Genomic DNA, 23,920 nt, shown 5'->3' on the forward strand with positions numbered 1-23,920 from the left:
ATTTAGCACTGTTCATGTGCCTTTGATCTCGATTCCATTCTGATATCATTGCCTTTGAACTTCCCTTGAAGTAGTGCTACCTCCTGATTTCCTGCAATCAGATAGATGCCTGATCCCCCTTAGTTGTTACTTTTTGCACAACACTGCCCCCCCGCCCCCCCCCCCTGAGTTGTTGCTTTTGTTTACTCTTCAGATTCTTCTCCCACTTTGACATCAAAATAAAAGGAAAGAAAATGCAGACAAAACATACACAATAGAGTAGATAATAGATAGATAATAAACAGACTAGTGAGGGTAGCAGAGTTTATGCCTTAAGCAGAGGCATAAAGTGATGGTTCTTATAGACTAATGCATAAATAAGTCACAAAATAGAAAAAAGCAAAAAATATTATTTTTAACACACATGCACTGCCTTAGTTTCTCCCCAGAAAGTACTTCAGGGTATTGATCACTTTGGTGTAGAAGGAGTCATAGGAGGTTTCAACTTCTTTGGTGATTTTGTCCATCTTTTCTATCACGGAGTTGAATGCCCTGATCCCTTGCCTCCTCGTGGCTCCCATATCCATCATGAGCTTAGCCACATCTGTACATGTTTCCTTGGTGACTTCCCTGATTTTGTCCACCTGTTCTTTCATTGCAATGAGAAGGATTTTTACCTTATCTATATTTTGCTGAATCTCCTATAGGTTGGTAGTAGCAATCGACTGAGTCTCTGTTGGTTCAATGGGAGCTTCAACCTGTACTGGAACATTTTCAACTTTGGCACGCCTGACCCATCCGTCGTCACTTAAGGTGTAACCCATCATAGCAAATACAGTCTTATCATAGGTACTAGTAATGTGCTTGGGGTGATAAATGTGCTAAATAAACCTTTATAACTTCAAGAATATATGAGATGAGCAAACCATAGGGTTGACAAGCAGCAGAAGAGGATATATCCCTGATACGTTCAAGCATATACCGACGAATCCACACAAACCAGTCAAGTCTTTTATTGTTCACAAGACAGTAAAGAACAAAAATATCTCTAGTAGTCAAAGTACTGAGGGACCCAGTTCTAGAAAGTAAAGTGGTGGATATCTTGTGTGCTAAAACTCGGTGTTCAAACTTGAGATTTTTAGAACCGATGTCAGGGGGGTTATCCGACAGGAAAACTTTTGCCTCTTCTAAGTAAACTTCAATATCTTTTGGCCAGGAATTTTGTACAAAAACATCATACCCATGAAACTTAGCAGAAAATATTTTCTCAATTGATATGAGTCAAGAATAATTCGAGTACCTAAAATCATGGATTCCAAGTCATCTTTTTCATTAACAAACAGATTTGCATAGGACATTCTCACAGGCTCTTCATACCCATAATTTTTAATAGTATCAAACAGATAAGAGAGACGTTGAAAGTCAAAAATAGCAATCACATCACAGTGCAAATTTTTCATAAGAGAAAGACTTACAGAGCGTCCATAAGCCAGAGATTTTGACTTATAGGACTCAAACCTTGATTTCTCACTTGGTCCATAGAAGTTTAGTTTGTCCTCTGGCCCAAAATCTGTACTTTCCACTTTCCCTTTCTTGTATGCAGGCTTTTTGGGGGTTTGCTCCATAGGCCTTTTCCTGCCTTTTTTGGCTAATAGGTAGATCCTTCGATGATTCATTGCTTTCATTGTCGGTTTTAAGAAAGTCTGAGTTGAGGAATGATTCTAGGTCTACGGTTTCTTCGGGGTTATGGATTTTCTGAAATCGTCTGCTTTGTCTGGTGGCAGTGGAAGATGAGAGGTTTCTTTTTGCCATGGTAAGGAAATTTTGTCAGAGGAGATGAAGAATAAGAGGGAGAAAATTGTCCTTATCTAGGCATTTGGAAGGTTGAAGTGTTGCCTCGGTTAAGAAAATGCCAGGTTCAGAAAGAAGTGACATTTTTGAGGAGTTGCTTCGGCGGTACCGATGGAAGTGTAATAATTACGCTCACATCAAAATTAATACACTTTAACAATTAAGCAAACTTAAGTAAGGAAGTAAAATATATTATATAGATACGAAAGATATTTTACAAAATAGGCACAATTCCAATCTTTTTACGCAGTAAACAAAATCTTTCTTCTAAAAGAGGTTTTGTAAAAATATCAGCAAGTTGAGACTCAATATTAATGAATTCTAATATAATATCACCTATTGCAACATGATCACAGATAAAGTGATGCTTAATTTCTATATGCTTTGCTCTAGAGTGATGCACATAATTTTTTGACAAACATATAGCACTAGTATTATCACAAAATATAGGAGTAGAGGTAAGAGATAAATCATAATCGAGAAGTTGATGCATGATCCAAAGAACTTGTGTACAACAACTTCCAACAGCTAAATATTCTGCTTCAGTAGTTGACAGAGCAACACAATTTTGTTTTTGCTATGCCAGGAAATAAAAGCATTTCCCAACAGTTGACAAGTGCCACTAGTGCTTTTCCTATCAATCTTATCACCTGTAAAATCTGTATCTGAAAAACCTTTTAACACAAAATTGTTAGAGTGGGCACACCATAAACCTAATTCAGAGGTTCCAATAAGATATCTGATAATACGTTTGACTGCAGTAAAATGGGATTCTTTGGGAGCCGAATGAAACCTTGCACATTTACACACACTGAATATTATATCTCGTCGAATAGCAGTGAGATATAATAAAGATCCAATCATTCCTCTATACATCGTTTCATCCATACTTTTTCTATTATTATCTTTTTCAAGTGTAGTTGTTGGACTCATTGGAGTTCCAATGGACTTTGCATTCTCCATACCAAACTTCTTTATACGTTCCTTGGCGTACTTGGTTTGGATGATAAAGATTCCTTTGGTAGACTGTTTGATTTGCAGTCCAAGAAAGAATGTTAGCTCTCCCATCATGCTCATTTCAAATTCTCCTTTTATAGCGTGAGAGAATTTTTCACATAGTACAGAGTCAGGACTTCCAAAAATAATATCGTCAACATAAATATGAGTAATAAGATTATCTGAATTTGAGTACTTAATAAATAAAGTTTTGTCGATATTACCTCGTTTGAAGCCTTGATTTAGAAGAAAAGAGCTTAATCTCTCATACCAGGCTCGGGGAGCTTGCTTGAGTCCGTATAGAGCTTTAGACAGCTTGAATTCATGATTTGGGAAGCTGTCACTTACAAAGCCAGGAGGTTGCTTCACATACACCTCTTCAGAAATGTATCCGTTTAAAAAGGCACTTTTTGCATCCATTATGAAGAGCTTGAATCCTTTATGAGCAACAAAAATAAATAGTATTCGAATAGATTCCAATCTTGCTACATGTGCAAAAGTTTTATCGTAGTCGATTCCCTCTTGCTGAGAGTAACCTTGAGCAACTAGTCTTGCTTGGTTATGAACCACTTGACCGGATTTATTCAACTTATTTCTAAATACCCATTTAGTTCCTACAATGGAGGCGTTTGATGGTTTTGGAACCAATTCCCACACTTTATTTTTTTCAAATTGATCAAGTTTATCTTTGATTGATTTGATCCTATAGTCATTTTTAAGGGCTTCATCCTACCTTCTTTGGCTCAAATTGTGATATTAAGGCCACATGAGAGTTTAACTTCTGAGATCTTCTGGTAGTGATACCCTCATGTAGATTTCCAATAATGAATTTGTGAGGATATCCTAGTTATCTTTTCCATTCATTTGGAATGTTTGTGATTTGCTCCTTTTCCCTAGTAGTTGACTGTTCTGCAGAAGAAGATTCCTGAATTCTAATGTGCTCCTCAGTTGACTGATTCTGCTGACTGGTCGACTCATCTTGACTATCTTTTCCTACAATAACTGACTTTGGGACAATAGAAATTTCCTCATTTTCAGGAAGTTTTTCACACCCTGAGCGAGGGTTAGTATCCACAAAAATAACATGAATTGATTCTTGAATGCATAAAGTTCTTTTATTGTAAACTATATATGCTCTACTTGAGGGAGAATATCCAAGAAATATACCTTCGTCGCTCTTTAGATCAAACTTATCCAGATTGTCCTTTCCATTATTGTGGATGAAGCATTTGCATCCAAATGGGTGGAAGTAAATAATGTTGGGTTTCTTACCATTCCATAGTTCGTATGGAGTCTTTTTGAGAATAGGTTGAATCAAACATCTGTTAATAATATGACATGCTGTGCTCACAGCTTCTGCCCAGAAGTGGTGGGGTAGAGAGTTTTCCACAATCATAGTTCTTCCCATGTCCTGCAACGTTCTATTTTTACGTTCTACCACTCTATTCTATTGAGGCGATCTTGGCGAATAGAAGTTATGAGAGATTCCTTGATCATTGCAGAAGTTTTCAAATACCCTACTTTCAAACTCTCCTCCATGGTCATTTCTGATAGTGAAAATGTAGTATCCTTTCTTACGTTGAGCCTTCTTACAGAGAACTTCAAAATTTCTTAGATCTTCATATTTATGACTTAGAAAATTAACCCAAGTGAAACAAGAGAAATCATCTACAATAACAAAAGCATATTTTCTATCACCAATGCTGGCAGTTCTAGTTGGACCAAACAAATCCATATGCAAGAGTTGAAGAGGTTTAATAGTAGAGACAATGTTTTTGATTTTGAAAGATGAACGAGTTTGCTTTCCTAATTGGCATGCATCACAAATATGGTCTTTTGAAAAAAATCTAGTTTTGGAAGACCAATGAGAAGATCGTGTTTGGAAAGTTTTTGAATAGTATACATGCTAGCATGGCCAAGCTTTCTATTTCATACCCAGGGATCATCAATCATAGATGCTAGACAAATTTGTTTACCAAGATTGTCTACATTACTAATAGTATAGACATTCCTGTCTCTATTACCAGAAAGAATAACTTTACATGATTCATCTTCTATAAACCAACAATGTTTCTTAAAACGAACCTAATAGTCATTGTCATATAATTGACTGATACTGAGAAGATTGTAACCAAGTTCATCAACCATGTATTCTTTATCTACATCACATATTGAGCTGAGAGAAACCTTTCCAACTCCAATTACATTTTCTTTTGATTTATCTCCAAAGGTAACTGTTCCTCCATCTAGTGTGGTGACTGTTTTGAATAACTGTTTGTCACCAGTCATATGTGTGGAACACGCCCTGTCAAGATACCATATTCCTTTTCTATTCTTCTTGCGGTGTTCCTGCAAAACAATATTATTTATTTTTAGGTACCCAAGCCTTCTTGGGTCCTGAACGGTTAGATTTCTGATTTTTAGCTTGACTAGAAGATTTAGGTCACCAGACCCATCTCCTGTTGTCCTTGAACCTGCAACGGTTAGAAGTGTGCCCAAGTTTTTCGCAATAGAAGCAAGAAGGATTATTGGGATTTTCAGAGCCTCTTTCTACTCTGATTCTATTCCTGCATTGGTTAGTGTTATGACCATTTTTGCCACAATAGGAGCATGCAGTAGGATTTCTAGTCCTAATCAAAGATGTATGAGGAGCAATCTGATTTGATTTGACAGAACTATGACTCGAGGATTTTCGCAATCCATTCAGTTGAAGTTGAAGTTCATTAACTTCATCTTGAAGCATATCATTCTCAATTTCATAGACTTCTAACTTCAAGGCCCAGTCTTTCTTTTCTCTTTCGATTTTTCTGAGTTCATTTAGAACTCTCTCAATATCTGCAAGAGCAATATCAACAAATTCTTGAAGTTCATAACAATTCGGATATGTAGGAAAACGTACCTCACTAGTTCCTTCGTCTGCCATAAGACCAAGTTCACCTGAGTCTTCTTCCTCATCCGTTCCTTCGTCTACCATGAGCCCATGTTCACCTGAGTCCTTCTTGCTGTCTTATTTTATGGACATGAAACACATATTTGCAATTTCTTCATGGACATATTCCTCTTCATCACTCCAGGCTCCGAAAGACTTTTTCTTTTGAAAGTTCCTGCTGAGTTTCTTCTTCAGTTCAGGGCATTCAGCTTGAATGTGTTCATGTTTCCCACATTCATAGCACCTTCAATCATTTTTATTATTATCATTATTCATCCTTCCTTTTCTGAAGTTAGATTTACCTCTCTTGCTATTTATGTTTTTCCTCATCATGCTTGTTATAACTTGAGAGAGCATGGCTATGTTTTCATCCTGTTCTCCTCCTTCCTCTTCCTCTTCATTTTCTGGTTCAGCCACAATTGCTTTGAATGCAACTGTTTTCTTCTTTTCCTGTTGAATCTTCCTGTCCAAATGAGTTTTCTTGAAGGCAATTAGATCACCTCTAAGTTCATCATAGGACATCTTGCCAAGATCCTGACATTCTAGAGCAATAACTTTGGGTTGCCAAATCGTGGGAAGACTTTTTAGAATTTTTCTGACATGTTCTCCATTTTTTGTTGGTCTACCAAATGATTTTAAGTCTCCAAGGATTTTGCTGAATCTTAAAAATATTTCCTCTACTGATTCTCCATCCTTCATTTGAAATAATTTATAGTCCCGAATAAGGAGATTGATCCTCGTTTCTTTCACTTTGTTGGTTCCTTCATACGTGGCCTCTAATTTATCCCACATTTCCTTAGCAATTTCGTAGCTTGATATCTTTCCATATTCTTCTCCACTGATAGCATTATGCAGCAGATTTTTTGCTTTGGCATTCACTGTTATGGCGGCTGATTGTTCATCGGTGTAGTCATCTAAGTCAAGTGGATCAGTTGATACTATGACTTGACCATTTTCATCTTTCTTTGGTGGAATTGGAAGATTTTCCTTTTTTTATCACGTGCCAAACCTTAATGTCATATGACATAATGTATGTTTCCATACGTACTTTCCAGTGAGAAAAGTGTTGCCCGTTGAAGTATGGAGGTCGTACCTGAGAGGTTCCTTCTTGAAATAGTGCTCCAACAACTATGTTTGATCCCATGATCTTCTCCTCATTAGTTGTTAAGCAAAGTTTGTGAGCCTTGTTCTGATACCAATTGAAAGTACGAGGGGGGGGGGGGGAATTGTAGCCAATTAAAATCTTGATTGACTACGTGTGAGTTTAGTCAACTGAGTTTTGCACAGTGAACCAATTTCTGTAGGAATGAAATAAACAAATGGAAAGGTAAAGAAGGCACAATAGTTTTTATACTGGTTCAGTATTGGTGTGGTACCTACCTCCAGTTCCCTTGGGTCTCAAGGGTTCTCTTAGATCTTTGATAAAAGATTACAATGGTGATGATTTTGTATGTTCACCATCAACTATATTCAGCAACAGTGATTTTTGTAATGTTGACATAACTCTCTTTTGTGTTCTAACTCTTCCTGTCGTTTGTGACACTTATAGACTCAAGAATACAGTATTTGTACTAAGAACTAGAAAGGCTTAAACAACGGTTTGTGTAGTTGCGTACTTCTTCTTATCGAAGTTTCTCGTCTTCTTATAAGAGATATTGAATAGCCGTTGTAAATTGATCTTTGATTGAGGCACATAATCTTTTAAGAGATTTGACCCAAGGGGTACCTCCGAATCCTGCACGTGAGATGGGCTGGATTCGTTTACATCCTTCCCTTTTCATATCCAAAATTCAAGGAGTGATTTATGGCTTCGATTTGATTTATCAATCTTTTGATTCTAATCTAGTCCTTGAAGTATGGCTTGACATTTCCATAGCATATGCACTTGATATGTTTCCTTGTTAAGACAACCTCGTTATCCTTTGATTGAGACTAAAACATCTTGACTGATTTTATTTCCTTTGTGATGGCTTTGACATTGCTTTGACTTCCTTTGATTCAGCATTGTTCATGTTGCCTTTGATCTCGATTCCATTATGATATCATTGCCTTTAAACTTCCCTTGAAGTAGTGCTACTTCCTGATTTTCTGCAATCAGATAGATACGATTAGATTTGCACTATTGTCATCATTGAAACTTAGATGTAACAGTTTTGTCTATTAAATCTATCAGAAGTTCCTTCTTCTCTCTACCTTCATTGTATCGCGTACCATTTTTATTTCAATCACTCTTCTTTTCACGCTAGTTTTGGTGTTTATAGCTGAGCTCAAATGCGATTCAAATCACTTCTTATTTTTGGTTATTTTCACATCCATTATACTAGTACCATTTCCGCTATGGCTACAGGTCAACTGGTTATTATCTTATGTGATAGCAATAGTTGAAACCAAATGGGGTTATGAAACACCGAGAAGAAGTTCCTATTTAGTAAAGGGAATGCGATCGGTAGCTTTGTCGATGATGCTATCATACAGGTTTTTGATGGGAATAATGGTGACTAGTTCCGTGATTTTCGGCATAGTGGGAACAACGAAGGTAATCAGTTGATCAGGATTTTGGGAGTGATAATACAGGTTTTGTAGAGCACTTGATAGGATATGTGATGATGAATCAGTATATTGTGATTTGTGGGGAATATATATATATATATATATATATATATATATATATATATATATATATGCAAAGATTTGAAAGGGAAAAAATTGCCCTTGGATATGAGAGACATGTTTGCGGGCAAGTATGTATCTCTGTCCTTGGATGATGAGAAGAATCATGGTATTTTGTAACTTGATTAATTTCTCTAGAAATCATATTAAATTTAGTTTATGTAATATACAGTGACGCGTAAAGAATGCTTTACTCTATACAGGTAAGTCTGTGTGATTCGTAACCTTGAAAATAAAGCATATTATGTATTACAACAATGGTAGTTTATTAAAATGTTACACTCTTTCATACAAATATTAGAAACTAGTGTCGTGTACACTGCCGAGGAACGTGCGGCGCGATCCATAGATGCATCTATCCTGCCGAGGCGTTCGGCCCGCTCCACAAGAAAGGAGGACATTTTCTTATGTGCCTCCGGAAGGAGAGTATATTTATTATAAGATAAATTCGGAAGGAGAACAATTTCTTTTAACAATTAATTGATTTAAACAGAAAATCAAGCCTATGAGATTTTCATCCTTTAATATCTTTATCTAACAATTCACAATATATTCATATATATCAATTAATATTAATTAATCAAAGAATACTATTTATACAAGTAATGCATGCTTTGAATCCTAAACTACCCGGACTTTAGCATTAATAGTAGCTACGCACGGACTCTCGTCACCTCGTGCGTACGTAGCCCCTCCACAATTAGCAACAATTATTTAATTTTAATCACCTATGAGGTAATTTCTCCCTCACAAGATTAGACAAGAGACTTACTTCGTCTTGCTCCAATTTAATCCACTATAAGGCCTTTTCCACGATTATCCAACTCTGTCAGACTCGAATCTAGCCAAAATAATTCGATACAATCACTAAAAATTATAGGAATCAATTCTATAAGAAAATACTACATTTTAAATAAAAATCTCGAAATTAATTAAAAATTTATCCAGAGGGCCCATGTCTCGAAATCCGGCGAAAATTATAAAATTCGATGACCCATTCAATTATGAGTCAAACCATACCAGTTTCACTCAAATCTGACTCCGAATCGATACCGAAATCTCGAAAATTCGTTTCTATGAGATTTCTAAAATTTCCCAAATTTCAATCTCAAAACACTAATTAAATGATGAGAACAATGATATATTTATGTTTATAGACTAAGTCTAAGTTAGAATCACTTACCCCAATGTCTTTTCCTTGAAAATCTATCAAAAATCGCCTCTGCTCAAGCTCCAATTTGTTAAAAATGGCGAATGGGATGAATGCCCTCTGTTTTTATAACTTACAGCTCTGTTCAGTTCGATCAAGGAGCTCGATCTCAGGGAGCTCGATCAGGGAAGCTCGATCATGGGAGCTCGATCTTGGGAGCTCGATCTCACGAGCTCGATTATGGGAGCTCGATTTTTGGGAGCTCGATCTTGCGAGCTCGATCATGGGAGCTCGATCATGGGAGCTCGATCAATCATGGGAGCTCGATCATGGGAGCTCGATCTTGGGAGCTCGATCTCAGCCCAGAATTTCCAGCAGAAGAGAAAAAAATTGCAGCAAATGTTTAAGTCCAATTGTTGATCCGTTAACCATCCGAAACTCACTCGAGGCCCTCGGGACCTCAACCAAATATACCAACAAGTCCTAAAATATCATACGAACTTAGTCGAATCTCTAAATCACATTAAACAACGCTAAAACCATGAATTATACCCCAATTCAAGCTTAATGAAACTAAGAGTTTTCAACTTCTACATTCGATGTCGGAACCTATCAAATCAACTCCGATTGACCTCAAATTTTACACACAAGTCATAAATGATATAACGGAGCTATGAAAATTTTTGAAACTGGATTCCGACTCCGGTATCAAAAAGTCAACTCATCGGTCAAACTTCCAAACTTAAATTCTTGTTTTTAGCCATTTCAAGCCTAATTTAACTACGGACTTCCAAATAAAATTTCGAACACGCTCCTAAGTCCAAAATCACCATACGGAGCTGTTGGAATCATCAAAATTCTATTCCGGGGTCATTTTCTCAAAATGTTGACCGAAGTCAAACTTAGCACTTTAAGGCCAACTTAAGGAACTAAGTGTTCCGGTTTCACCCCAAACACTTCCAAATCTCGAACCAACCATCCCCGCAAGTCATAAATTATTACAAGCACATACTGGAAGTTTTATTTTTAGGGAACGTGATTTTAAAAGTTAAAATGACCGGTTGGGTCATTACACACTCTTTTTGGAAAAAGGTTTTAAAAAGAAAAAGAAAAAAAATGTTTTTCATTTAACATTGCAGAGCCTACATGAAAATATGCTCAAGAATTAATCAAAAACTAATTGATAGCACAACCAATAAAAAAAATTATACTCTCCTCATCTCATTGTGAATGTCCCATAGTTACTCGGTAAAGTTAAAGATTTAACAACATGCCTATTTGAGCTAATTATTGCAAAACGTGGAGAACAATCATTCTTCAACTCTTCCCGAGAGGTATGCAACATTTTATTCCAAAAAGCGTGGAGTAAAAATTGAATGTGCATATATATATATATAAAAGCAAATTAATTCAAGAGAAAATTAATGCTCAGGGCAATTGAGAGTTGTGCCCCGTTAGTCATGGATTAACCAATAACTCTGCCTCAGCAAGTCCCATCTTACTTGGATTGGCAACATTGATGTTTACTTGAAAACATGAAATACAAATTGTATTTTAAGAAAGAACATAAAAGTATTAGCAGAGGAAATAAAATAGTAGAAAGCGGTTACCCTTATATATATTTCTGATGCATAGGTAGTATCCTCTTCATTACACATATTACAGATAAATTCTCGCAAGTTTGCTTTCGGCTCTCAGTTATATATAATCAGAATTAGAACATTAGAGCCCTAAATGACAGTGCTACGCCACGTAATTTATATGGTAGAAATAAACTACTGTTAGAAATAGACTTTTGTTAAGCTAATCTAACTTTACAGAGATGAATCATGAAGTATATAACACATTTGAAAGATGAAGGAGGTCATCTTCACTTTACGCTTTTAAAATCACTGGAATAAGGAATCTTGTAAGAATGATAGTTCTGCATCTTCTTTACTGCCATGTTTAATGAATCCTGTTTCACATACTTCGTAAACTACGGAAAATCACCACTCCAAAGTCCAAACAACCTGTGTTCACATCCTCGAAAATAAATATGAATGGATTGCAGAAGACAAAGACTTAGAAATAGGGAACGCTTAATTTACCCTTTTCAGTTTCATTTTGAGAGTTACTGTGTGTAAACACCTTAAATAGGGGAATAGGACTTTCTGATCTTTCATTTTCCTAAACGTCTTCCTCTAAAAGATGAAACTTAATTCTATAACCGAAACGTTAGGTAAGGGATTTAAAGAAGAGGAAATTAACTAAAAGAAGGAGAAAAAAAGAAAAGAAGATGGTAAAATCTGACAATCCTCTTTGTTTCTTTCACAATTCATCATTGTCCTTGTTGGTATTTATTTTACAGTTGTAAATACACATTAAATTATGTTGTAACTTCATGAATATATTGAATTTTTTTTATTAATAAAATAAGGTAAAAGGCCAAAAAAACCAGAAATTAAAGAATTCTTTATTCTATACAGGTAAGTCTGTGTGATTCGTAACCTTGAAAATAAAGCATATTATGTATTACAACAATGATAGTGTATTAAAATGTTACACTCTTTCATAAAAAGATTAGAAATATGGTACTTAGTATTTATTGCAGAGATGTGTGAGGCAAATGGATTTGCTCTTTTTTTCCTGTCGTTGAATATATTGAATAAAGACTTTGAGTTCTATAGATATTATATTACTACTCGTTACTTTAATGATAGAAACTCTTTCTCCCGTTAATTAACTGATACAACAACCACACTAATATAAATGGAAAACACGACATAAATGTAATATGAATGGCACTGAAAGACAACTCAAAAACAAGGAAAATTATGAAAAATAGTTACATCCATTCTTCATTTTTCTTTTCTTGATTTTCAAATGTTAGTTTTTTTATTGATGAGTTAATAATGATAGAATATAAGGGTCCACCAAACTAACATTTGAAAGGTCTTGAACCTTTGAAGAGTTGAAGCATATTCCAAGTTGGAACCTTTTGATCTTAAGGTCTTGAGGTATGTAACTGGTTCCTAGTCTGGTTCTTGGCAGTAAGTTTATTAGATCATCAAAACATAAAGTAAGATAGTTGTAACCTATCAATTTCTCCCTTTTTGATGATGACAAACTTATAATTGAAGATCCCAAAGAAAACGCACAGAACCAGAACGTGAACCAGAAAAGTCTTAAGTTTTCCCCTGAGTCTGTATTCCCCCTTAATCAGTGCTCATTAATCAATTATGCACATTATCAATTATGCACATTAAACTTTCCCCTTTTGGCATCATAAAAAGAAGAGCAACAAGATATATAGCAAAAAGAAGTCTAGCTCGAGTTAACTCATGCCACTTGTGTACACACAACATGACTAAAAACAGAGCATATAGACAAGGCATAGTTAGCAAAAAGGGAAAAGCTTGCATTAACATTAATTTGAATTTTTTAATAGGAGCAGAGTCAATGTTACTACCACCATCCACAGTTTTGAACAACAAAAAAAACACCACAAACATCATAAAAATAAACTGACACTGAGAGAATAGACTGATCACTAAAGACTGGACACTGAAGAGACGCTGTTTAGGGAGCATTGGAAGGAGATGGCATAGAAAGGGCTTGGAGGACTAAATCCATTTGAGCATTTGCTGAAATTTGCTCGTTGATCAGTCTCTCTTTGAGGTCCTCCACTTGTTTTCTGAGCTCAACATTCTCTTTGGTTAGACGAGCAACCTCTTCTCCTTGAGAACAACTGGAACCAGGTACCTCCTGCAGCTGACTTAACTGAGTCTCAAGGATATCATTCCTTGCTTTTAATTTTCGTATCTCTGAGGTAGCACTGTTCTGAGTATTGATCAACTGAGATATGGTAGAAGTGCTTCTAACTCCTCTAATTTTATCGATACACTCATATTCTTCAAAAGTAGATTTGGAGAAAGTTTGCTTCTTTGTGCCCACTTTAGCTTGTCCCAGAGGAACCTTGAAGTGCTTAAAGATCTTGGTGAGAAGGAATTCATACGGCAGCCCATGATTACCATCTTTAAAGTCTGCCACTTTGTTCATATGCTCTATCATAATCCCAGGCAGATTGATGGTAGTGAAGTTGTCGAGTGCTTCCATGAGGAACAGGTCTGCACGAGAGGTGATAGATCTTCTCTCAGCTCGAGGCATCAGTACCTTATTCACCATCTCAAACAACAGTTGATATAAGGAAGAAGGGCCTTCTTCTAAACTCGTTCCCCCTGCTGAACTGCTCTGTCCTTTAATATGGCATTTTTGAAATTTTGAGAACAGGATACATGGACATTAGACAGCCCTTCAGCAGGCATACCAAGAATGGACCCCAACAACGCAGAGTCTATCACCATATCAACACCATTCACTAAAACACAGATGTGATTATCTTCAACTTTAAAAAGGTCAGTGTAGAAACTCTGGACTTCCTCTTCATACACCATTGGGGCATCATTCGTGAACAAATGTGTCCACTGTTGGAACTAATAGATCTCAACCAGCTGTCTCATACCATCCTCCTCCAAGATATCAGGGGCAAATGTGCGGCCCATAGCACTTTTTGACTTCTTAACCTCTCTTTCCCAGCACTCCTTGGATCACTCATTCTGGCCTTCTTTGGGGAACCGGGTTCCTTATCCATATCAGCTCTTCTCTTAGCATATTTGCAAACATTCTTTCCCTTTTCATCAGCCTTCATAGACTTTTCACCAAATTATTCCATCACCTTGGCAGTAGACTCTTCTACCAACTTATCACCATATTCTTTCACCAGACCTTTACTAACAACAACATCATCAAACTTGTTCAAACCTTCAGCAGACACAGAAGATCTCCTTTTAGGCTTGGGGAGACCATGCTTCTATGGGCGCTTTCTAGTTAAGGAACTAGGTTTCTCTTCTACTTCCTCATCCACATTCACAACTAGTACTGACTTCTCCCTCACAGCTTTCCCATTTTTCAATAATTTTCTTTTCCTTGACTTATCTTGGTTGTTCTTAAGCGCAGACTCAAGAGCCTCCTTCCTTTGCAACCTTGTAGTAGGTCGCTTAGGAGTGGACTCTTGAGCAACCATTGGTCTACGCCTAGTCAAGCTAACAATAGACATATCATCAGAATCCTCTTCACTAACACCTTTTTCTTCTCTAGACATAAAGGCTCAGCATCAAAATGAGGAGAGGGCGCAGGGTCAATACTGACCTGGGGCTCTTGAGAGGACCCCTGAGTTAAATCCTCCTGGGAGAAATCAGGTTCCTCATTTGGTACCCCAATAGTATTATCATGTGCCGATTATTCAAAAGGCACAAGCTCTCTATCCTCTTTCACAGTCTTAGACTCTTCTCCCTGAGTCCCAAAACCATCATCATCTCCTTCTATAACAACCCCTCCATGAGCTATGGATAACATGTTCTGTATTGCCTCCTTTTCTTGTACATCCATGGAAAACTTAGTTGAAAAAGGAGTGTTACCCATGGACATAAGATCAGGAGCAGTCTTTGTTGAGTCAAGCTTCTCGGAACTATCAGTTGGATCTACCTTTGACCCTTTTTTCATAGCCGAGCTTGAAAATGCCCGATTTTCTTCTATGTCAGCAGTACTCTGTTCATCCCCTTTTTTCGGCAAAGTAGGAGAAGGGCTTTGGGCTACAAATCTTTTGGGTGTTGAGATTTTGCGACTCCTATGAGAACTAGAACTCGAGTGGGTAGGAGAAGAGACAAAATATAGGGGTAACTCTGTCCTAGGGTTTTGGTTTGCAGTGGTGTGGGGTGAGGAGTCTAATATGGGTGTATCAACAGGTGAGGACTCAATGGGGATGTCATTGGAGCACTCGAGGTTGTTTGATTTTCAGCCATGTTGAGAAGAAGAGAAGGGATTTGGCAGTTTGAAGAGAGGCAGAAGAATGGGGTTTTTGAAATTTGATGGGAGGAGTTGTGACAGTGATAGATGAATTTATGATGGATGAGGGGCCGGTTAAGAAATGGCATCAGTTTTGGGAGTCGGGTCGATTATTATTAACGGGTGAGACGTTTGGGTTCACAAGACGCAAGGAAAAGAAACTGACACACTGATGACGTGGCACTTATTTTAACCGTTCAAAACTATGCATGAGAGAACAGAGAAACTACTAACCTGTGTCAGGAGAACCAGGTTCCCTGACTAATCTTGCATCTGTAAGCTTTGCCCATCTTACCAGTGCGTACTGCATCAACTGCCTATTTGCTCTGTAATCATCATGCAATGTCTACTTGTAACGGTATAGAGATGAGTTAGACTTTGCCAGAAAATACTTTTTAGCTATTTTACCTGAACATGTCTTTCATAGCCAATCATCGAGGGGCCAAGTTCTCAGTTGGGCCTTATAAATCCCAGAGCCAGACGATTTTTTTCAAAATGTTCTCTACTCAAGGCCTTGGTAAATATGTCTGTAATCTGATCTTCTGTGCTGCAGAATTTCATGCAAATGAGCCCCTTTTCAACATTGTCTCTGAGGAAGTGACGACGCACGTCAATGTGCTTGGTTTTATTATGTTGGACTGGATTTTTTGCCATATTGAGTGCACTTGTATTGTCGCATAGGAGAGGCACACAATCTGAGAACACTCCAAAGTCTTCCAGTTGTTGCTTGATCCACAACAATTGAGCACAGCAAGAAGCAGCTACTACATATTCTGCTTCTGCAGTTGAGAGTGCCACTGAGTTTTGCTTCCTTGTACCCTACGAGATTAGGCAGGAACCCGGGAAATATGCCATTCCAGATGTGCTTTTCCTATCCACCAGATATCCTGCATAATCAATGTCAGCATACCCAATAAGATCAAAGCTGTCACCTGAGGGATAGTAGAGAACCAGGTCATGTGTTCCTTTGAGATATCTCAATATTCTTTTGGCATCCTTTAGATGAGATTTCTTTGGATTGGATTGAAACCTTGCACAAAGGCCCACGTTGAACATAATGTCTGGTCTGCTTACAGTAAGATATAAGAGTGACCATATGATCCCTCTATACATGGTCTGATTTACAAGGGAACCAGGTTCATCCATGTCTAGACGGGTAGCTATGGCAATAGGGGTGTCGATGACTTTTGATGCTTCCATGTCAAACCTTCTCAGCAATTCCTTGATGTACTTCTGCTGACTTATCAATGTTCCCTTCTGAGATTGCTTCACTTGAAGTCCTGAACAATGAGCAGGTTCCTCCATCATTTCTTCAGAAAAAGTGTGTTGTCAATTTTTCTTCTTGTAAATCCATTTTCTAGAAGGAATTTTGAGCACCTTTCATACCAAGCCCGGGGATCCTGCTTTAGCCCGTACAATGCCATGTCCAGTGTGAACACATGCTCAGTATGCTCGTGACTCTCAAAACCAGGAGGCTGCTTGACCACATACAAACTATATAGAGACCAGGTCCCATATTAGTTTCCACAGATTATGCTTGCATAATAGAATGTAAAAGACACACGGAAATTTTACGTGGAAAATTCCCGGCTCAATGGGATTAAAAACCACAACCTACACTTATAGGATTTCAACCTCACTATGAGAAACCTTTTAGATTATAAACTATGCAACCTAGGAATTAACTTCTTAATCCCTCACTAACTTGTAATACACCTATTACAAGCCACTTTGCAATACACCTATTACAAAGACTTCAACACATGACTAACTCTAGCCATGACACAAACACTGAAGTTTATGATTTACAAGAGTTTCCTAATCAATGCTTCTAGACAAGCTAAGTAGGAATAACAGTGAAGAACAATTACAAAGTTACAACTCTACTAAGGACATACAAAGACTTGATGGAGGAACATGTCCGTAGTAATGTTGTTCTCTGTTCTTGAAGCACTTGAGAATTGCTTGCTGGATAATCACTGAACGTGAGGGTGCTTGAATCAATTCTCTCGGTGAACAAGTGATTTGTTTTACCTTCCTTGATGTTAATAATGCATTTGTGACATCATTAGGATGATGTAAGCAAGGTAGGTAAAAGACACTCCCCATAAAGTTGATTGTTGCACTGTTTCTGCACTATAGGGTGTGCAGGCAACAACTTTACAGCTGGGGCAGTTGACTTGTACTGTTTTCTCGGGAAACGATAGTTATTTGTTCCCTCTGTTGTTCCTCTGATTCTGAAGAGTTGAAGCATATTCCAAGCTGGAACCTTTCGATCTTAAGGTCTTGAGGATATGTAGTTGGTTCCTTGTCTGGTTCTTGGCAGTAAGTTTGTTAGATCCTCAAAACATAAAGCAAGATAGTTGTAACCTATCAAATAAATTAAAGCGCGAAATGGAAAATGAAAGAAAACAGTTCGAGATATTAGTTCTTATTAGCTTTTTCTTTCACTATTAGTATTAGATCAAGAAACTTTCAAATAAATATATTTCAACTTGGGGCATTGAATTTTTGTTTTATGTTTGACCAAAAGACCAAGTCATGATATTAATATTTGGTCACACTCCAAGGGTGTAGTGAGATGTTAATCATTCTTTCATCTTCCATCAGACGTTTCTGTTCGGACTCTAATAATGAAAAACTTTTCAATAAAAGGAATTTTACTCTCTTAATGAACTTACTCAGTCGGGTTGAGTGTCAGTTTACTTGGTGATTTTCCTGTATTTTACATGATTGAGGTTAGTTGTGTAACATCCTTTTCTCAATTTTTCTTTGTTGGAAAATTAATTCAATGTTGTAGTAGGAAACCTTAATCGTTTAAGATTTAATATTTGTTGTTTATTTAATTCTTGTCAAAATATGATTTGTAGTCAGAACTATATAAGAATAGGTTTTCCCATTTCTAGTGTGATATATATATTCCAAATTGGTAATATCTAGCGTTGACCAAAGTATCACAAGGCAGCAGTAAAGATGGATGGTCCTATAGCTAACGATGAACGGATCAAACGAATTATCCAAAGGGTCGTTGGCATGCTAGAATAGGAATTCTAGTAAGTGTATACGGTCAAAATCGGGCTCACCCCTTATGTGACCAATTAGACTGGAATATGATTAGTTAGGGTTCGATCGTGAATTATATCGAACCAAGGTGAGGTAAGGACGTCAAGCTTCGAGCTCTAAGATCGATCAATGACAAGATCGGTATCATTATCGAGCTCATATCCAAATCGAACTACGAGGCAAAGCGAAATTGTTGAAGATGCATAGACCGACCAATACCAACTCCGAATATACAGATTTCGAGTCAGAATCGAGCTCGAGTCAAGGCCGGGGGCACGAGCCAATACCGAGCTCAAGTCAGTATCGAGCTCACAGAAAAGAGCCGTTACAACCGTGCTAGAGGAGAGAATCCTGGCGGGAATTAGGGAAAAGCTATTTCATCATGGGTTCCCACACTATGTATTTTTTATTGTATCCAAAGTATGATCTCTCTACTATAAAGAGGATGATTGTTGTAAACATTAGGAAGATTCACACATTGTAACAAAAGACTACTTCTCATATTGAAAGATCAATCCCTTGAACTCATTTTACTTTATCTTATATAGTCCATTCATTCCTCTTTCTCACTATTTTATCTTTCGTTCTTATAGTCAAGAATATACGTATTCCTATTTCTCTGTACGATTTTTGTCAAGTTGTATCACATATCCTTAGAACTACTTACAAATTCAACTCTATCCGATTTTTCGGGTAAGCAGTTTGGCGCCCACCGTGGGGCTAAGGATAACAGTGGTTGTTTGATACAAATCTGCAACCCACACCAGTTTACGCTCGTCTTTTAAGAGTGTCTTTAACTTTGGATTGGCAATGACAAACCCTCAATTAATGGCTTTATCTACCGACAACGAAGCCGGCCTTCAAGATAAACCAACAACTTGATGCCCAGGGCCGGAAGGCCGCTTATCGATGTCATTGAAGCTTGAGTCGAAGTGCCTGAAGCTGTAACCGAAGTACCGCTAGATGTCAATTCACATGTGGCCTTTGAGGGAAACCAACGTTCCGAACCTGAAAATAGCATTCATGGTAGTACTCGATCTACAACTCGAGACACCCATAATGTGGAGGAGAACGGAGTCAGCTTGCGTATGATCTTCGAAATATTGCAAGCCCAACAGGTAGCGATAGCTCAGTTGCAAAGCCAAACCTAGCTACTGAGCAAACCGGAGCCCAGTCCACCTAGAGAAATTTCCCACCAAACGGAGCCAGCCGTAGTAAGTTCAAACGAGCAAGAATTGGGGACTACTCCCGAAATTGCTAAAATACTTGAGGAGCTCACAAAGCGAATCGAAGCCAACGATAGAAAAGTAGAAACATATAATTCCAGGGCCGATCAAATCCTGGGGGCTCCACTAATGATAAAAGAGTTGGATTCCAAAAACTTTGTACAAAAGCCTTTTCCCTCGAGTGCAGCCCCAAAACCAATCCCCAAAAAAGTCCGTATGTCCGAAATCCCCAAATATAGCGGCACAACCGACCCCAACGAACACGTCACCTCTTACACATGTGCCATCAAGGGTAACGATTTGGAAGACGATGAAATCGAATCCGTGTTGTTGAAAACATTTAGAGATACCCTCTCAAAGGGGGCGATGATTTGGTGTCATAACCTGCCACCAAATTCTATCGACTCATTTGCCATGTTAGCAGATTTGTTTGTAAAGGCACACGCCGGTGCCATAAAGGTTGCAACAAGGAAATCAGACCTTTTCAAAGTAAAACAAAAGGATAATGAAATGCTGAGGGAGTTCGTGTCTCGATTTCAAATGGAACGAATGGAATTGGCACCGGCCACAAATGTTTGGGCTGTCCAAGCCTTTACCCAAGGGTTGAACGAGCAAAGTTCGATAGCATCACGTCGGCTAAAATAAAATTTGATCGAGTATCCAGCAATAACTTGGGCAGATGTGCACAATCGATATCAATCAAAAATCAGGGTCGAAGACGACCAATTAGGAGCTCCTTCCAGATCCGCGCATCCGAACCGATCGGCTATTAAAAACCAGAGGGACATCGACAGAGAGCCGAGGTCAAATAGGGACTGATATCAACCATATGTCGCAGATCGAATGAACAACGGTTCGATATGCAATGCCGCCCGAAACAATCAAACGAGTGATTGAAGACAGAATTCTCAGGGACTTATGAGCAAGAATGGCTTTGACAAATATGCAGATCCTAGAGAGGCACCTCGGTTATCGGAATATAACTTCAGCGTCGATGCATCAAGCATTGTATCGGTAATCGGAAGAATCAAAGATACTAGGTGGCCCAGACCCATGCAAACCGATCCTTCCCAAAGAGACCCAAATTATATGTGCAAATATCATGGTACGCATGGCCACGGGACCGAAGATTGTAGACATTTAAGGGAGAAGGTAGCCCGTCTATTCAATGAGGGCCACCTTCGAGAGTTCCTTAGCGATCGAGCCAAGAATCACTTTAGAGAAAGGGACTCCAACAGAAAAGATAAACAAGAGGAACCTCAACATATCATTCATATGATCATCGGTGGGGTCGACACTCCACAGAAACACGCACTCAAACGCTTTAAGGTATCGGCCACAGGGGAAAAACAAACCCGAGATTATGTGCCCAAAGGAACTTTATCGTGAAACAGTTTAAGTTAAGTTAAGCGTGTTTTAGTGGATCCAGGTAGCTCTGCGAATATTATCCGATCAAGGGTCGTGAAATAGCTCGGTCTGCAGAATCAAGTCATGCCCGCAGCTCAGGTCTTAAACGGCTTCAATATGGCCAGTGAAATGACTAAAGGGGAGATTATTCTACCAGCGAACGTGGCTGGAACCATCCAAAATACAAAGTTCCACGTAATCGAAGGCGACATGAGGTACAATGCCCTACTTGGAAGACCTTGGATCCATAACATGAGGGTAGTGCCTTCGACTCTCTACCAAGTAATGAAATTCCCAATGTCGGACGGTGTGAAAACAGTGTACAGGGAGTAGCATGCTGCGAAGGAAATGTTTGCTTTCAATAAGGTAACACCGATATCAACATTATCAACCTCAAAAATATCGAGCATTAAAAATAGACGAGAGGCCAAATAGCAATCACAACCGCCAGTCTCGACCAAATCGGTGAAGCAGGAAACGGAAGATGACGAGGAAGATTTCCTGACCCCCTCGAACTTTCATCATCCCCGAAGATTCTAACGCCACCAAATCAACGATCGAAGAGCTGGAACAGGTTATATTGATCGAACATCTGCCATAAAGAAAGGTATATTTAGGAACGAGATTGACCCCCGAACTCAGGAAAAAAACTTATTCAATTTCTTATTGATAACATAGATTGCTTTGCTTGGTCCCATTTAGACATGACAGGAATCCCGCCGTCGATAACAATGCACCGGCTGAGCTTGGACCCTAGGTTCAGACCAGTGAAGCCAAAAAGAAGACCTCAGTCTGAGTTAAAACACGCATTCGTGAAGGACGAGTTAAGTAAACTTCTCAAAATAGGGTCGATTCAGGAAGTAAAATATCCCGAATGGTTAGCCAATGTAGTTGTAGTCCCTAAAAAAGGGAACAAACTTAGAATGTGTGTAGACCATAAAGATCTAAACAAAGCATGCCCCAAAGATTTTTTTTCATTGCCTAACATCGATCTCGATGCCACAGCCGGCCACTGAGATCCTTACTTTTCTCGATACCTATTCTGGGTACAATCAAATTCGAATGAACCCGGAGGACCAAAAAAAAGACTTCATTTATCACCAAGTATGGAATATATTGTTATAATGTAATGCCCTTTGGGCTAAAAAATGCAGGAGCTACTTATCAACGCCTAGTGAATAAAATATTCGAAAAACAAATAGGTGAGTCAATGGAAGTTTACATTGATGACATGCTAGTTAAGTCCTTGCGCACAGAGGACCATTTAACTTATTTGCAGGAGACGTTCGAGGTTTTAAGGAAATATAACATGAAGCTCAACCCTGAGAAATGTACTTTCGGGGTTGGTTCGGGCAAATTCCTTAGCTTTATGATATCAAATCGGGGAATCGAAATCAACCCCGATAAAATCAAGGCCATCGAAGACATCACTATCGTGGATAGTGTAAAAGAAGTGCAGAAGCTAACCGGACGGATAGTTGCCTTAGGCCGATTCATTTCGAGGTCGTCGGATCGAAGCCACAGATTCTTCTCTCTACTCAAAAAGAAGAACGATTTCGCCTGGACCCCGGAATGCCAACAAGCATTAGAACAATTGAGAAACGATACCTGTCAAGCCCACCACTGCTTCACACTCCAAAGACAGATGAAAAACTTTACTTATACTTGGCCGTATCAGAAATCGCGGTAAGTGGTGTCCTAGTTCGAGAAGAGCAAGGTACACAGTTTCCTATTTATTATGTAAGTCGGACCTTAGGAGAAGCGGAGACTAGATATCCACACTTAGAGAAATTGTCACTTGCGCTGATAAGCGCTTCTAGGAAATTAAGACCATACTTTTAATGTCACCCCATATGCGTGTTGACAACTTACCTACTTCGTAATATTTTACACAAGCCGGAACTATCGAGCCGATTGGCCAAATGGGCCGTCAAACTCAGCTGGTATGATATCGAATATCAACCCCGTACGGCCTTCAAGTCTTAAATTTTAGCGAACTTCATGGCCGATTTCACGCCAACCCTCGTACCCGAAGTTAAGAAAGAACTCTTGTTAAAATCAGGTACATCATCGGGGGTTTGGACCCTCTTCATAGATAGTGCTTCGAATGTGAAGGGGTCCGGGCTTGGCATCGTGTTGAAATCCCCCACGGGTGGCATTATTAGGCAATCTATCAAAAATTCTAGGTTAACTAATAATAAGACCGAGTACGAGGCCATGATTGTAGGTCTCGAGCTAGCCAAAATCCAGGGAGCAGAAGTCATCGAAGCCAAATGTGACTCTTTACTGGTAGTGAACCAAGTAAACAAAACCTTCGATGTTCGAGAAGATAGAATGCAAATGTATTTGGACAAATTACAGGTAACTTTGCGCCGTCTTAAGGAATGGACTTTACAACATGTGCCTTGAGAACAAAATAGTGAGGCCGACGCACTCACAAATTTGGGTTCATCGGTCGAGGAAGATGAGATCGACTTAGCGACTGTCGTTCAACTCTCGAGGTCCGTAGTCGAGGAGGGGCATGCCGAGATAAATTCCACAAGTATATTGAATATTTTGGAAACGGAAAACTCCCATCGAACCCTAAAGAATCAAGGGCCCTACTAACTAGTTGCTCGATTCACGTTGGCTGATGATGGAACATTATACAGAAGGACGTTCGATAGACCATTGGCAGTATGATTGGGACCAGGAGACTCCGATTATGTTTTACGAGAGGTCCATGAAGGCACTTGTTGGAACCACTCCGGCGTCGAACCACTG

At 38.5% G+C, this 23,920-nt stretch overlaps 1 protein-coding gene across 1 annotated transcript; it reads right to left on the reverse strand.

Annotated features, from left to right (window-relative positions):
- Nucleotides 1-3,673: 3,673 nt before the first annotated feature.
- LOC107765324 (uncharacterized) lies at nucleotides 3,674-6,899 on the reverse strand. Its single transcript, XM_075247374.1, has 7 exons — nucleotides 6,849-6,899; nucleotides 6,058-6,742; nucleotides 5,279-5,832; nucleotides 5,014-5,175; nucleotides 4,803-4,911; nucleotides 4,343-4,632; nucleotides 3,674-4,030 (listed from the first exon to the last, which is right to left on the reverse strand). The coding sequence occupies exons 1-7, from the start codon at nucleotides 6,897-6,899 to the stop codon at nucleotides 3,674-3,676; spliced, it is 2,208 nt and encodes a 735-aa protein (XP_075103475.1).
- Between the last annotated feature and the right edge of the window lie 17,021 nt (nucleotides 6,900-23,920).

The sequence above is a fragment of the Nicotiana tabacum genome, chromosome 24 (genome assembly GCF_000715075.1).
Source record: "Nicotiana tabacum cultivar K326 chromosome 24, ASM71507v2, whole genome shotgun sequence".
Classification (NCBI taxonomy): Eukaryota; Viridiplantae; Streptophyta; class Magnoliopsida; order Solanales; family Solanaceae; genus Nicotiana; species Nicotiana tabacum.

What these genes read in the sequence shown, in the direction of transcription:
- LOC107765324 (XM_075247374.1), bottom strand. Translation starts at nt 6,899, where the DNA reads ATGGGATCAAACATAGTTGTTGGAGCACTATTTCAAGAAGGAACCTCT. An exon ending in TTCAAGAAGGAACCTCTCAG is followed by an intron (nt 6,743 to 6,848) that starts GTACGACCTCCA and finishes TGATAAAAAAAG; the next exon opens with GAAAATCTTCCAATTCCACC. An exon ending in TCAAGGACAACAGGAGATGG is followed by an intron (nt 5,176 to 5,278) that starts GTCTGGTGACCT and finishes ATTGTTTTGCAG; the next exon opens with GAACACCGCAAGAAGAATAG.